The sequence below is a fragment of the Nelumbo lutea genome, chromosome 1 (assembly GCF_056320005.1).
Source record: "Nelumbo lutea isolate HS-2025 chromosome 1, American lotus-T2T, whole genome shotgun sequence".
Lineage (NCBI taxonomy): Eukaryota > Viridiplantae > Streptophyta > Magnoliopsida > Proteales > Nelumbonaceae > Nelumbo > Nelumbo lutea.
Genome location: NC_142684.1, coordinates 151917962 through 151930479, shown reverse-complemented (window position 1 = coordinate 151930479; position 12518 = coordinate 151917962). Strand labels below are relative to the sequence as shown.

At 37.1% G+C, this 12518-nt stretch overlaps 1 protein-coding gene across 2 annotated transcripts; it reads right to left on the bottom strand.

The window, feature by feature from the left end:
* Positions 1–5587: 5587 nt before the first annotated feature.
* LOC148878408 (uncharacterized) lies at positions 5588–11390 on the bottom strand. 2 transcript variants are annotated; one of them, XM_088954288.1, is made up of 6 exons: positions 10731–11390; positions 8884–8995; positions 8582–8753; positions 8309–8499; positions 6895–7040; positions 5588–5934 (listed from the first exon to the last, which is right to left on the bottom strand). In XM_088954288.1, exons 1-5 carry the CDS (start codon positions 11165–11167, stop codon positions 6918–6920), a joined length of 1035 nt encoding a protein of 344 aa, XP_088810414.1. In that variant the 5' UTR covers positions 11168–11390; the 3' UTR covers positions 5588–5934; positions 6895–6917. The 2 variants fall into 2 exon arrangements, with proteins under 2 accessions (XP_088810414.1, XP_088810405.1); XM_088954279.1 differs by having other exon boundaries at positions 6899–7040.
* Between the last annotated feature and the right edge of the window lie 1128 nt (positions 11391–12518).

The following is a 12518-nucleotide window of genomic DNA, read 5'->3' as shown; positions in this document are numbered from 1 at the left end:
CAATTTTAAACCCTATTTGGCAATTTTTTTAGAAAAAAAAAAATTGACTTTTGAAATAGATATTTCAGATGAGGCCCTTTCAAATATCTTGAGATTGGGTAGAAACTGCTTATAAGCCAATGGAAAAGCTAACCCAAGAACCATAATCAAAATTGTGGAGTCACACTCAAAATCCACATCTAGCTATACACTCCATGAAATTTCAGTTATAATTCATTATTAATTAAAAGAGAGATAAATACATCCAACTAAATACTCCATGAAATTTCAGTACAATTCATTTAAGTAATTCATTTAAAACAATCAACAAAATATCAAATTTGTCATCAAATTCAAATCTAAAAGCATTAACACAAGGGGGCAAATATTTGTCCAACTAAAATTCTAGAAATTTTTAGGGGCTATTCGTACTTTTTAAAGTAGTATAGGTATATATATGTATATATATATGATTTTGACAATTGTCTAAAACCTCCCCATTAACTTTCGGTCACAGTCTGTTACATGTGACATCACATGATTGATATATTTTCTAGAAATTCCTAAAATATCTTTTTTGATAAAATTATCTAAGTCCACTTCATTGCTTCCACCTACAATTGCCGCCAACTCGAAAGGAACGTGGACTTTCATCAAACATCCCATTGACGCCATCTATGCCTTTGTCTTTGTCTCTGTTTTTATAATCTCCAACGACCCCAACTCCTTTGTTTTCAGGCAAGATTCTTCTTCGCGGATCCAGTAACTCCTATGCCTCCCGCTCGGCAAGAATAAATGGCATTAACAACACTCTATCAATAAAAAGGTGATTACATAAAGGTGGTTATAGAAAGATAACCTTTTCAATTTCCTAGCTCAAGAAAAATCCCGACAGAGAGAGATTCATTGCAGGGGTCAAGGGTTTGTAGAGTTAGCGGTGGCAATTAGGCGGGTTGGGTTGGGTTTGGTATAACTCAATCCATCTAACCTACCAACCCATTAATGACCCAGTTATATAAAATTAAATGGGTTGGGTTTAACCCAAATCCGCTTTAATCCAATTCAACCCACCCAAACCTATTAATCTTATATTTATGTACTTAAAACAAAAAACTAATTCTCTCTTGACAAGTAAGTTGGTCATAAGTTGGTGATAATAGTAATTGCTATTTACACAAGTGGTGAATGTGAAAATCACATTGCATGCATGTTATTTTTACACAAGCGGCAAAGCTATTTGATTATATTTGGATTTTGGGTTTGACTAAACCACTTAGGTTCAAACTGGTCAGACCAATTTGATCTGTCTAATTGGATTGTCTTCGAGCTAATCACATCAATGGTGGTTGAACCATTTAGATCTGGATCAATTCGATTGGACCAAACCGAACCGGTTTAGTTAATGGCGAATTAACTTGGACCGACCCATATCAAGTTTGTGCATGGGTTTGGGACTGAATTGATCCAGATTCGGGTTGTGTTGTGTAGATACGAGTTAGATCGAACAATCCAATCTGAGCAAAGCAAGTGGGATGGATTTTGGGTCAGGCCAAGCTGGGCTTGGGTTGAACCATCCCAACCGAACTCGTTCCGGATTCAGGTCAACCCAGATTGGTTTGTCCTGGGGTGGGGCGGGTTCAAACTGGGGCTGGCCGACCCAAACGAACTGAACTGAGGTGATCTAGTCTGTTCATATTTAGACCAAGTTGAGTTGGTCCGAACTCAGGTCAAATTGATTTGGATTTACGTTGATTTGAGACAAAACTATTTTTATTCAATAATTAATAGAAAATTAATACATTAATTATAAATTATTTCATTCAAACGAAAAAAAAATGACCAAAAAATTAATACTTATATCTGTAGTAATTAACCCAATGGTTATCCACAATCCAACCCATTTAAATTGACTGAATGAGTGATCAATTCATTTCCAATCCGATAAGTAAGTGGGCGATTTAGATGAATTAGGTGGATTCAAAGGGTTGGGTGAAAAATTGCCTTCTCTACCTACAGAGTTGGCCCTATAGCTGAAGACATGTTCCATTGGCAAGCAACGTCATAACCATTTCAAAGCTGTAACGTTGTTGAGCAGTTGAGCCTCGTCGGCTGCCCTCTAATTAGTTGCAACGTTGAAGATGCCCAACCAAATGACTGTTTGCTCTTTATGAGTGGAACTGCCTCTAAGGTGCGGCACTAATTTAGGGAAAAAACACCAAAAATCTGAAACTCTACGTGGAACTGAATGTATAACCAGCCCCGTTCATGAAAGGCCTCTGGTGGTGTGGCATCCCCTTCTCATTAATCACCTTGTATTGACCTGACATGAGCAGGGACTAAACTGATATTTCATGGAAGAATTAAAAAAAAAAAAAAGACCAACAAGAAAAGTCCCAGTATATATTGTACCAGGCTTGCCGGATTTGATTTGATTAGGAACTTTTTGCCATCAATATGTGTCAAAGAAAATTGGAAACCATAGAGAGAGCCTTCCTTTTCTTCCTTTTCTTCCCCCGCTCATGTATCAAAGAAAATTCACCAAATCAACGTGGCTGGTGATGATTATTTGAATGCTTCTGATTATGATGATGAAACCCGCATTCTACCCATCGTTTTCGACATCTTCTAAAGCTTCTCGGTCACAAGAGACAAGTTTTGTTCAAATTGGTTTATCGTCTCTAACATCTTTAGATGAGTTTTTTCTGAAGTTTTCACTTTTAATATGGTGTTAAAAGTTTTATTTTGAAAATTTAGAGAACAATGATGGATAAAATAGTCATTTTAATCATTTCATTAATGAATACTAACAGTAAAGAAGATTTAGTCCGTTGTTAGAAAAACTAGGGGTACTTTAAGAAATATATATATATATATATATATATATATATATATATCCCAAACTCGAATTTTTCTTATCTTTGTGTTCCAAATTTTGTTTATGTAATATTCACTTCCTCGTTTCCTGTAAAGGTTGGGACTGTATCAGTGGAAGACTTAGGATACGGATTTCTCATATTTCTCATTTATCCTTCCATAAATTTTTTGAATTATCATTATGGTTTAGTTAATTGATTAATTCACCCTTTTTGTTTAGAGATAGTGAATACTGTAACCTTTTTTTTTCTAATTTTAGTATATGTTTGGCATCAATGCTGCGGATGCAACACTGTTTTTTGAGAAAACGGTGCTGCTGATGTGTGGATTGAAAGTATCATTTTCTTAAAAAATTGTGCCTGTTTTTTGTTTGGAATCGTTGCTATCAAGTAGGACATTTCCTGGAGCAACAACAACTTTTTCTGTTTGATACAATGCTCCAAGAAACGTTTTCTGCACTTCTACCCATTATCTAATACCACATCACTGTCTTGGTGGCAACAACGAGCTGCAGTTCTAGGAAACACCAAATTTGGCGTTGTTCGGAAAGGCATGGCTTGGAGCACCGTTTTCAATAAAAAAACGATTTCAAACAGATAGTTGTTTCTTGGAGCTCCATTTTTTCCTACATGGCACTGATATGGCCCCATTTTCTGGAGCAACGACAATGGTTTCAAACAAACGCTTAGTGCACTAATAGGCTAGCATTGAGCATATGTATTGTCATCTTGGTGGGTGAGGATGGTAAAAAATTGCAATGACGACACCCCTTTTTCCCCTCACTCTATTCCAATTCCAAAACCACAACTTATACTCGATTTGAAACTCAACAAATGTATAATAGAGCAAAAAACAGATCTATTTCTGAAAGCTCAAACCCAAAAACAAACGTACAACAGAGGAAAAACAAATCTACTTCTAACGTACTAAATATAGCCATGCCAAACGTGGAACAGAGTGAAAAACTAAAGTAGCTAGTTATACTCTTAACACACATATAACAGAGTGAAAAATAATCTACTTCCAACTCCGAAAACAAATAGGAAAGTACCAAGCAGGGGAAAATAACTGTTATTTGGGAAAGGTCTTTCATATTAGAAAGGGAGGAACCTAGATTTGGCCATTTGGGAGAGGGAAGAAGAAGAAGGATACTTTACCTCTACATAACTTGTTTTTTTACAATTTCTCATTTGTTTCACTATTGTGAATCCTTGATATTGGTTGAGAGGCTGTTGATATGGCTAAATGGGCGGTCTAGGCATGGAAAAAGGAGGAAGGCGAGAGAGTTAATGAAAGAGCTGAGAAGGGGTAAGGGAGAAAAGGAGAGAGAGTTTAAGAAGAAATTCCTCACTTTCTACACGACTTTGACATTGTTGGGGTAAGGAAATGTGAGAGGTGAATGTTCTAAATTAATTACATGAAACTAAAAAGATTCAAAAATTCAAAAAATAAAAAAAAAAGAGATTTTGCGGTGAGTTTTGAAAGAGAGAAAGAAAAACAATTTAAAAAATAATTTACATGTTCTAAATTACTATTTATGAGGTTTTCATATTTTCATTCCAAAAACAAAAAAAAAGGAGAGAAAAAAAGTTGTTGCAGAACTAAATCATAATATGGGATGGGCCCATGCCGATGGGAAGATCAGGAGACGGACAAAATGAAACCCACCAGCACCACCTTCACCAGTAATAAAGGTTAAACTTGATGCATCAATTCAATGGGTGTCCAAGGTGATGCAGCAATGGGCTGGATAACAAGAGCAAAAGACGATTGTGAATGAAATTATAAGCAGCGCACCAATGTTAACGTTTTGATCTAGTGCAGACGAAGGCGCAGAACGGCAGAAGAAATTTAAGATGAAGATTGATGATTCGATTATAAAATGGAGAGAGAGGGAGAGAGATACTTCAATCTCGTAATGGAGTCTCTAAAAAATCAAAACCCTTCTTCCATTTCATGCGATTGATCATTCACAGTTGCAATGATGGCAGATCCCAATCAGCAAGCTAAGCATCTTCAGTCTTCAGTCCTCACATAATGCCTACTTAGAGATTGCAACGATGGCAGATCCAATGCACTTTTTTTGCTTTCTGTAATGGTGTAAATCTAGATATTATTAACAGAAGCTCGTCGGAAAGTGAAAAAAATCGTCTAAAGAGTCGATGAATAGTTTTGAAACAGTCGGTGCGTTACTTGGGGAAGAGTGAGAGGAGTGTTAATTCGAGTCAATTACTAGACTTGGAATCTCGGAGTCTCGTGTCTCCTAGCTGAGTAGGACTCAAGACTCAGGAAGTCAGGAGTGGAGCCAAGAGAGATCATGGAATCAAGTTGACAGTCAGGTAGGTCTGAATTACAGAGGGCAAGGCTGTGTTTGGTTGCAATGCAAATAAATTTGCACTGATGCAAAACCATGGCGGTGCAAATGATTTGAGTGTAAATTTTGACCTATTATCGTTTCAAATTTTTGTAGAAATGAAGTAAATTAAGACATGAAGCAGAATAAAGTAAAATCCAAAACAAAATTAAACAAGAATTTGCATTTTTTACATTTGCACTGCAACCGAACACAGCCTAAAGTGCAAATACAAGGTTTCGCAGTGTACATATTTGTGTATACACTCTTCCCCAAACTGAACCTAAACATCAATGGCCAGTTTGGAACTTGGAACCTCACAGATGCTGATGCTGCCACTAGACTACTAGAGGATCAATAGCCAGATTGAAAGTAAGCAAATTCATGCAACATGGTATACATTATGCTAAAAATTCATTCACACGATGTTAATATTAGTTCCATCTTTCCCTTGTGCTTCCATCTTTTTGCTATTTCTTAGGTGGTTAGAGATTAGGCTGTAATTTATGATGTTAAATAAAGAAAACCTGAAAGCTAGGGCCTTGTCATCAACTTCAACATACTCCTTGCCACTAGCCCAGAGTACATTTCCATTTTGCACATAAAATAAACAAGTTGCGTGAACAGAATTAACACCTAACCAATCAAAGCACACAAAAAAGAAAATGACTTTTTCCAATATCTGCTATGCTGTCAGTTACTGACTAGATGGCATCGAAGTTGTGCATCTGCAAGTAAAAGCAAAAAGCAAGCCCATCAGTTCTTTTAGTGGGATCATTCCCAACATAGATGCACATTAGATCTCACTTGGTCATTTCAAATGCAGTACAAACCTCGAATACCATAAACAATTTTGGTGAGATAATTCAATCGGTTAAAAAAATATAATCAGTCCAGAAACTAATTTATATTTGATTGCCATGGAATCTACAGCTGATGATATGAATTGACAAATGATAAAAGATGGTGGTGACACTGTTGCTGGGGAAATTGAGGGAAGATTGGAGTTCTGCAATCTAACTTGAACAGAAGGATAATTGGTTCAAAGCAGTTGTACAAATCACTGAGAAAAAAAAAAAAAGCAAGGGCTTTTATCCAATAGGAAAACAAATCAAAGGACATACGATCATGCACCGCCCAGTGAGAAATGTTGCTAGAGAGCTTACTAGGATATCTCAATCCCACACCCACCCCTATGTCCCTGCCATGTTTTCAAGTCAAACACCAAATATACAGTGACTAAAGAAGACAAAAGAAATATATTCAAGTAAAAAACAGATGTTACTTAGGAGTTAAGTCTAAGTGAAACAACAGATACTCAGGAAAAAAAGGATAAAACATGAAGAACTCCTGATAATAAGCATTTGACATTTTTCTTCCTTTTCCTCCAAGAAACCACCCATAAAAAATGCATTTAATGTACAAGAGAAACTGTGAATTTTAACCACCATGAAACATATAACTTTCCAGCACATCAAAATTTTAGTTTTACTGCATCACATTTCCTAGGTTCAACCTCATGGTTAACCAGTAAGAATTAGGAGGCTTTTTTTTAAAAGGAATGGGTCACAGGCTTCAAGCCAATAATATGGAGCAATTAGTTTTCGCATCATAAAATTCATCAGATTATATAAAACATCGTCTGAATAATACTAGAGAAAGGATATTTCAAATTGAAGAGTTTATACCAACCAGCCAACACTGTCAGATGTTATGACCGCTTGAAAAGATGATGTGCCAGCATCTCTGGTATTCCCATTGCAGCAAGGCTTGCACATCCAAAAAGCTCTTGAAGTTTTGCATCACATAATATCACCATTGAATTTAGAGGATCCTAAAGGATGTGCACAGACTATAAGTTTCAATGTAAACCAACCATTTTTATATAAGAAAAAGATGAGTGAAATGGAAATATAATATACAACAGATGCAAAAGTTGTTATCTGAGAAATCATTCTTAATATAGTTGCAAATAAACAGGAAGAAAACAAGGATACATATACTTAAGATTGACAAATGCACAAGAATTTTCAGTGAAGACTAGACATAAAATATGTGCTTTTTAATAGTCATCATTATAACACATGGTTTTCTTTCTAAGATATGCAGCTTTTGCTCCAAAAGGTTTGAAATAATGGTGGAGGTTCAAAAACTGATAAATGGATTGAATTCTGCATTTTTGGCAACTGAACCACATAAAACACCTACCCAAATCAACTCAATGCAATTCAGCCTTAATCCCAACTATTTGGGGCTAGCTGCATGAATCCCACTTGCCGTTGTGCTCTATCAAGAGCATGTTCTCAGTCAAATTATAAGCTTTTAAATCATTTTATACCACTTCAAACCACATTTTCTTTCATCCGCTCTCTCATAAGTGCAGTCATTGGCTGTCTACTTACATGATGTTACGACTAACCCATCTCGGTTGGCTTTTTCTCATCTTGTCACTAATTAGACCTACCACTTCAGACCACAATACTTCCTACTCGGCTAAAAACCATAGCTTATGAGGCAAGGAGATTCTTTTTTTATCAGTATGCAAGGAGGTGCTTAAAACATAATATGTTTTCTTATTGGCAGAAAGACAAAAGCATGGCCAGATGTTTATATCAAATTTGTTTATAGAGGATTCCAAGGCCCTATTATTTAACAAATAAAGAGAACTCTAGCAACATGAAGACTATCTGAACAAACAAATAGATATAAAGGATTCCAACATGAAGACTACCATGTGATGTGTTTAAAATATTATTCTTAAAGGTGTGTTGCAATTCCAGAACTGCCAATGGAAATGATTTTACATTTCCTTCTTTACATCTATTCGTTTGTTTGTTTTCTTACTCATCTCTTTCTGTGTGGTGTTGTGGGTGAACAAGGGTGGGAGACTTATTAAAAAAAAGGGATCAATGGGAGTAAAATGAGGAAAGCTCCTTCACGCAAAACTGAATTATACACAAATATGCACCATGCTGGGAAAAAAAAGTAACAATGAAAGCAAGATGCAAAACTAAGTTCCTTCATGGATATATTTCTTGGAACCAATGCAGTATAGGTTGACCTCATAGACAAACTACGGGTCCTAGAAACACTAGAACCCACCTCCAGATGGTTAAGTTTTATGTACTCCCAAAGGCGTCTTAAAGCCTCTGCTTGGATCATCTCCCTTTCTCCAGTGCCAAAAAGCTTGGCAAGTGCATCGGATATTACAACAAGTGATTGACCAGTTTCAGCACTTTCAGTTGTGGATTCAACATCTAACTTGATCCGTTTAGAATCTTGGCCTGACTCTTCTGCAATCATAAAGAAAACATGTATTTTGGTTTAGGCTACCAATAAGAGCTAAAGAATTTTCATCTCTAGTGGCATGCATACTTGTAGGTTCAAGAGGGATAATATGCTTTGCCAGAAGTTTATTCATCTTGAACATGTCAGTGCTGTCTGTCTCAAACACCAAACGCAGAGCATCATCACAAATTATTTTTCTCTTGTTACTTGGATCTTGGAGATTATGTTTCCTTATGTAAGCCCATAGCTGTTTCACAATCTGAACCAAAAGAATTGGTGCCATTAGGATCCTCTAGTAATGTTAAGGAAAAGGCTGATATATTAAAAAAAAAAAAACATAATAAATGAAGTGTTTGACAGAAGCAGCTGATTAGTTTTGGACTAAAAACCTGGGTCCTTGGCATGGCAGGCTCACCAACAATGGCCTGGAGCTCAGGTGAAACACCACAAACTTTGTTTAGACCCCCTGGGCCACCTCTTCTTTTTGCTCCGCTTGGAGCACTGCAAATAAAGTGATAAAGGAGACAGATACATGAGGTGATGCAAAAGAACATAAAGGCCATTGAGTAGCAGAGTAGCAAATACAAGAGTTAAATAGGCTATGTGGAAGGAGAACCATGAACAAAACCTGCAATCAAATTGTCATGAGTAAGGTATCATTGCAATTAATTCATAATTTATTTGAACCATATTTTCCCATGAAATTTGCAACTAATCATGCATAGGCAAGACAAAATACACAAAAAGAAAATATTATATGTGTAAAAGAAATATGTTGACACTTTATGGCTTAACAACTACTGAAGCAACAACTAAACTTCTAATGAAAAACAGCAGACACATGCAGGTGAACATGATACCCTCCAATCCTAATCAAGCTATATATGGTCCAGACTCCAGACAAAGCAACACTAGAAATATGAAAATACGAATGACGAGAAAATCTTGGTTGTTTGGAAAAAACAGCCTGGGCTGTTTTGAAGCTTCTTGCACATGACATGTTACCCACTTAGTTCTTTATTTGCCTTTTTAATTAAAAGAATATTGATGCAATTACTCTTTTACCCCACACCCAAGCTAATGTGTCATGCACATGAAGCTTCAAAGCAGCCCAGGCTGTTATTGTTGTTATTTTCCAAGCAGCCATACTTCCCCCATAGAAGCATATCTAGACAATGGCATTTTTTTTGGAAGTCAGACAATAGCATTAAAACCACAAAATATTCCAGGAATAGTTATCTGACACATCAGATTGTCCACATTCGTGGAGTTCAACCCTATGATACCCATATACTTATACAAGGGTGCTATATCACGTCTGATACTTCAAGTTTTAGTGCAAATATGATCACTTTGATTAGAAAAGTTTTACCAAACCAAATATGTAGGACAAATGCCTTGATTTAACCGTTGAGATTCAAAAGATTTTGGTTTCTAAGCATCTGGTTGCACATATCTATCCGCTTGAAGTTTTGAAATTTGAAGCAAGATATTGAATGCTGACTTGTTGATAGGTGAAACTCCAGAGCGAACAAAAGTTCAAGCACTATTGACCGTACCCATCTTTGGAGGGCAACATTAACTTATAAAAGACTAAAGTTCCATAAATAACCGAGGTTGTAACTACACTTAAAAGAATGGTTACCTATGAAATTTCACTTTACGTGAGCATTTATTAAATTGAAAGCAAACATGAAACTCTTCCAAGTATTAAACATGAGCCTTTAGCTTTTAAAGCACATTTCTACCTATCATGAAATGTCATCATAATACGTGGAACTAATGCATTTCGAAGCAAAATAGCACAAGTGAAATGACAGAATAAAGGATAAAATAGTGAAATTAGATAAACAATAGATGAGAAACCAGAGAAAACGAGGCAAGGTAACAATAAGAAGATAGAGACTTGGAAGAACCAGTACTCTTACAAAACAACCCATAAGCACTAGGATGAAGATTCCAACAAAGGTACAACACTTCGGGTCCCTAAAACCAAAAGGAATATACTGTATATGGAGACAAGTGAAGAACACGCTCAGAAACCCTAATTTCACATAATGGGCCCATTTTGACTTTTCAGCACAAATTTTGTAAATTCAGATTTCAAAATACCCGAGAAGAGAAACTCTAAAATTGAAAGGGCGCCAGAAAAAACTAAAAGCCAACATTTCTCCGTCAAATTCGGGAAAAAAACACAAAACTAGAATTCGGAAAGAAAATAGGATAAAAAGTGAACCTTTCTTTTGGCACTTCGGGGGCGGGTGCTGCAGAGTTCTGAACAAAAGCATCGGCTTTGGTCACCGGAAGATGCGGCAGCGGTGGGCACTGCGGCTGCTGGTGAGGCTGAGGCTGCGGTGGAGGGCGACATCGGAAGTTGAGCTCCTCGTGACGGTGGGGGTTAAGGGTGAAATGGTGAGGAATTTGGGGGTGCGTGGTGTGAAACTGAGGGTGGTGCTGGAGGGCAAAATGTTCTTTGGGTTGAGGAGGGGGCTGGTTATGTGATCGGAGGAGAAAGTCGATCTGGTCTCGGATGAATCCCGCCTTGTGGGAGAGGTCTAACCCTAGCTTTGCCTCCAACTGCTGAACAACACCGTTAACGGAGGTAACGGCGTTGGGGTCAGACTGACGGAGAAGCGACTCCACCCCGTTTGCTATTTCTTGGTCCGACACCATTGCTGAGCTGAAACTTCATATAATAACAGAAAAAACGGTTCCCTCTCTAGGCCCTGCTCTCTCTCTCTCTCTCTCTCTCCCCTTTCTCTCTCTCTCCGCCTCTCTCTCTCTCTCTCGCCCCTCTCTCTTTCTTTATATATTGAAATGACGAGAAACCCCCTTTGGTTATGTTTGAAGTTTCTCAAAGTGGGATGACTACAATGCCCTTGCTTTATCCGAAACCGATAAAGGATCTCGGGAGATAAAATGAGGGGTAAGGTTGTAAGTAAGTGTAGTTGCTGATGACGTACTTTCTTTTTAGAACAATACAAACAACCTTGTCCTGTCGCTGAGAAATCAAAACCGATTGGTTCTAAATTACTAAGATACCCCTACTGCAAACAACTGTCACTCGTAATACTGCAAGTCCTGAGTTCACTCCCTCTCCTTTTAAAAAAAGGAGGGAATGCTCCTTTTCACCCTGAATATTAAAATCATGTCATCTATATGTTACCGTAGAAATAATAGAGACGTGGCTTTATTATCCACCGTAAAAAAGAGCGTTCCCTCCTTTAGTGTTATTGTTCAGTATTTAAATCTTTTTTTTTTCAAAAAAATTTAGATCTTTTCTTGGGTGAAGACTAAAGACAAAAGTATTAATTAATTTAGATCAATGTCCTGTATTCATTGTCTTGGAAATGGAATCTAAATCCGACTATGTATTTGAAGAACAAGTATGAAGTTTTCCACCTTCCCGTTGAAATCGTCTACGGTTGGTTTTACACGTAATATTGGGCCAATACATTGTACACCACATCAGCTCTGCGCACGTGGATATATCAATTGACGTGGCACATCATGATTGGCCCAATATATATCTCATTGTTCCCAGAGGATAGGGGCACAGGTTCGGTAGCATTAGCATGTGGTGGTTGTCTGTTAGGCAGGACAGATGATGATGGGGCATAGAGCTCAGTAGGGTTGGCTAACTACTTACTGTGTCTCTCTTCGCCACTGTCATGGACCAATCTGAGAGACCAAAAAGAATTCCTAAATTACCAAAGAGGACACAATACACATTTCTAAGTGTGATAAATGATGTTTGATGTTATTAAGAGTAAATCTAGAGAGATGGTCTCATAAAGTAGGCAAATTTGTTCTCGTTACAAATTAAACAAATTTATCTTTGTTTTTCTCAAATTTTCTATATCCTATATTTAGAGTGTTTGGTTCACGGGAATATGGGTCTAGAATTAGAATTGGAATGGTCAATTGTTTAGGTGAAGAGAGTCGGAATCCCATTTCCATTTCTAGGGGAATGGCATTCTTCTATTTGAGCAATGGTGGAATGGCAAAATGGCCATTCCCTCTT

Coding starts and splice junctions, on each gene's coding strand:
- LOC148878408 (XM_088954288.1), bottom strand. CDS start 11,167: ATGGTGTCGGACCAAGAAATAGCAAACGGGGTGGAGTCGCTTCTCCGT. Junction 8,996..10,730: donor CCCGAAGTGCCAAAAGAAAG/GTTCACTTTTTA, acceptor CTTTATTTGCAG/TGCTCCAAGCGGAGCAAAAA. Junction 7,041..8,308: donor TAAAACTTAACCATCTGGAG/GTGGGTTCTAGT, acceptor CACATCCTTTAG/GATCCTCTAAATTCAATGGT.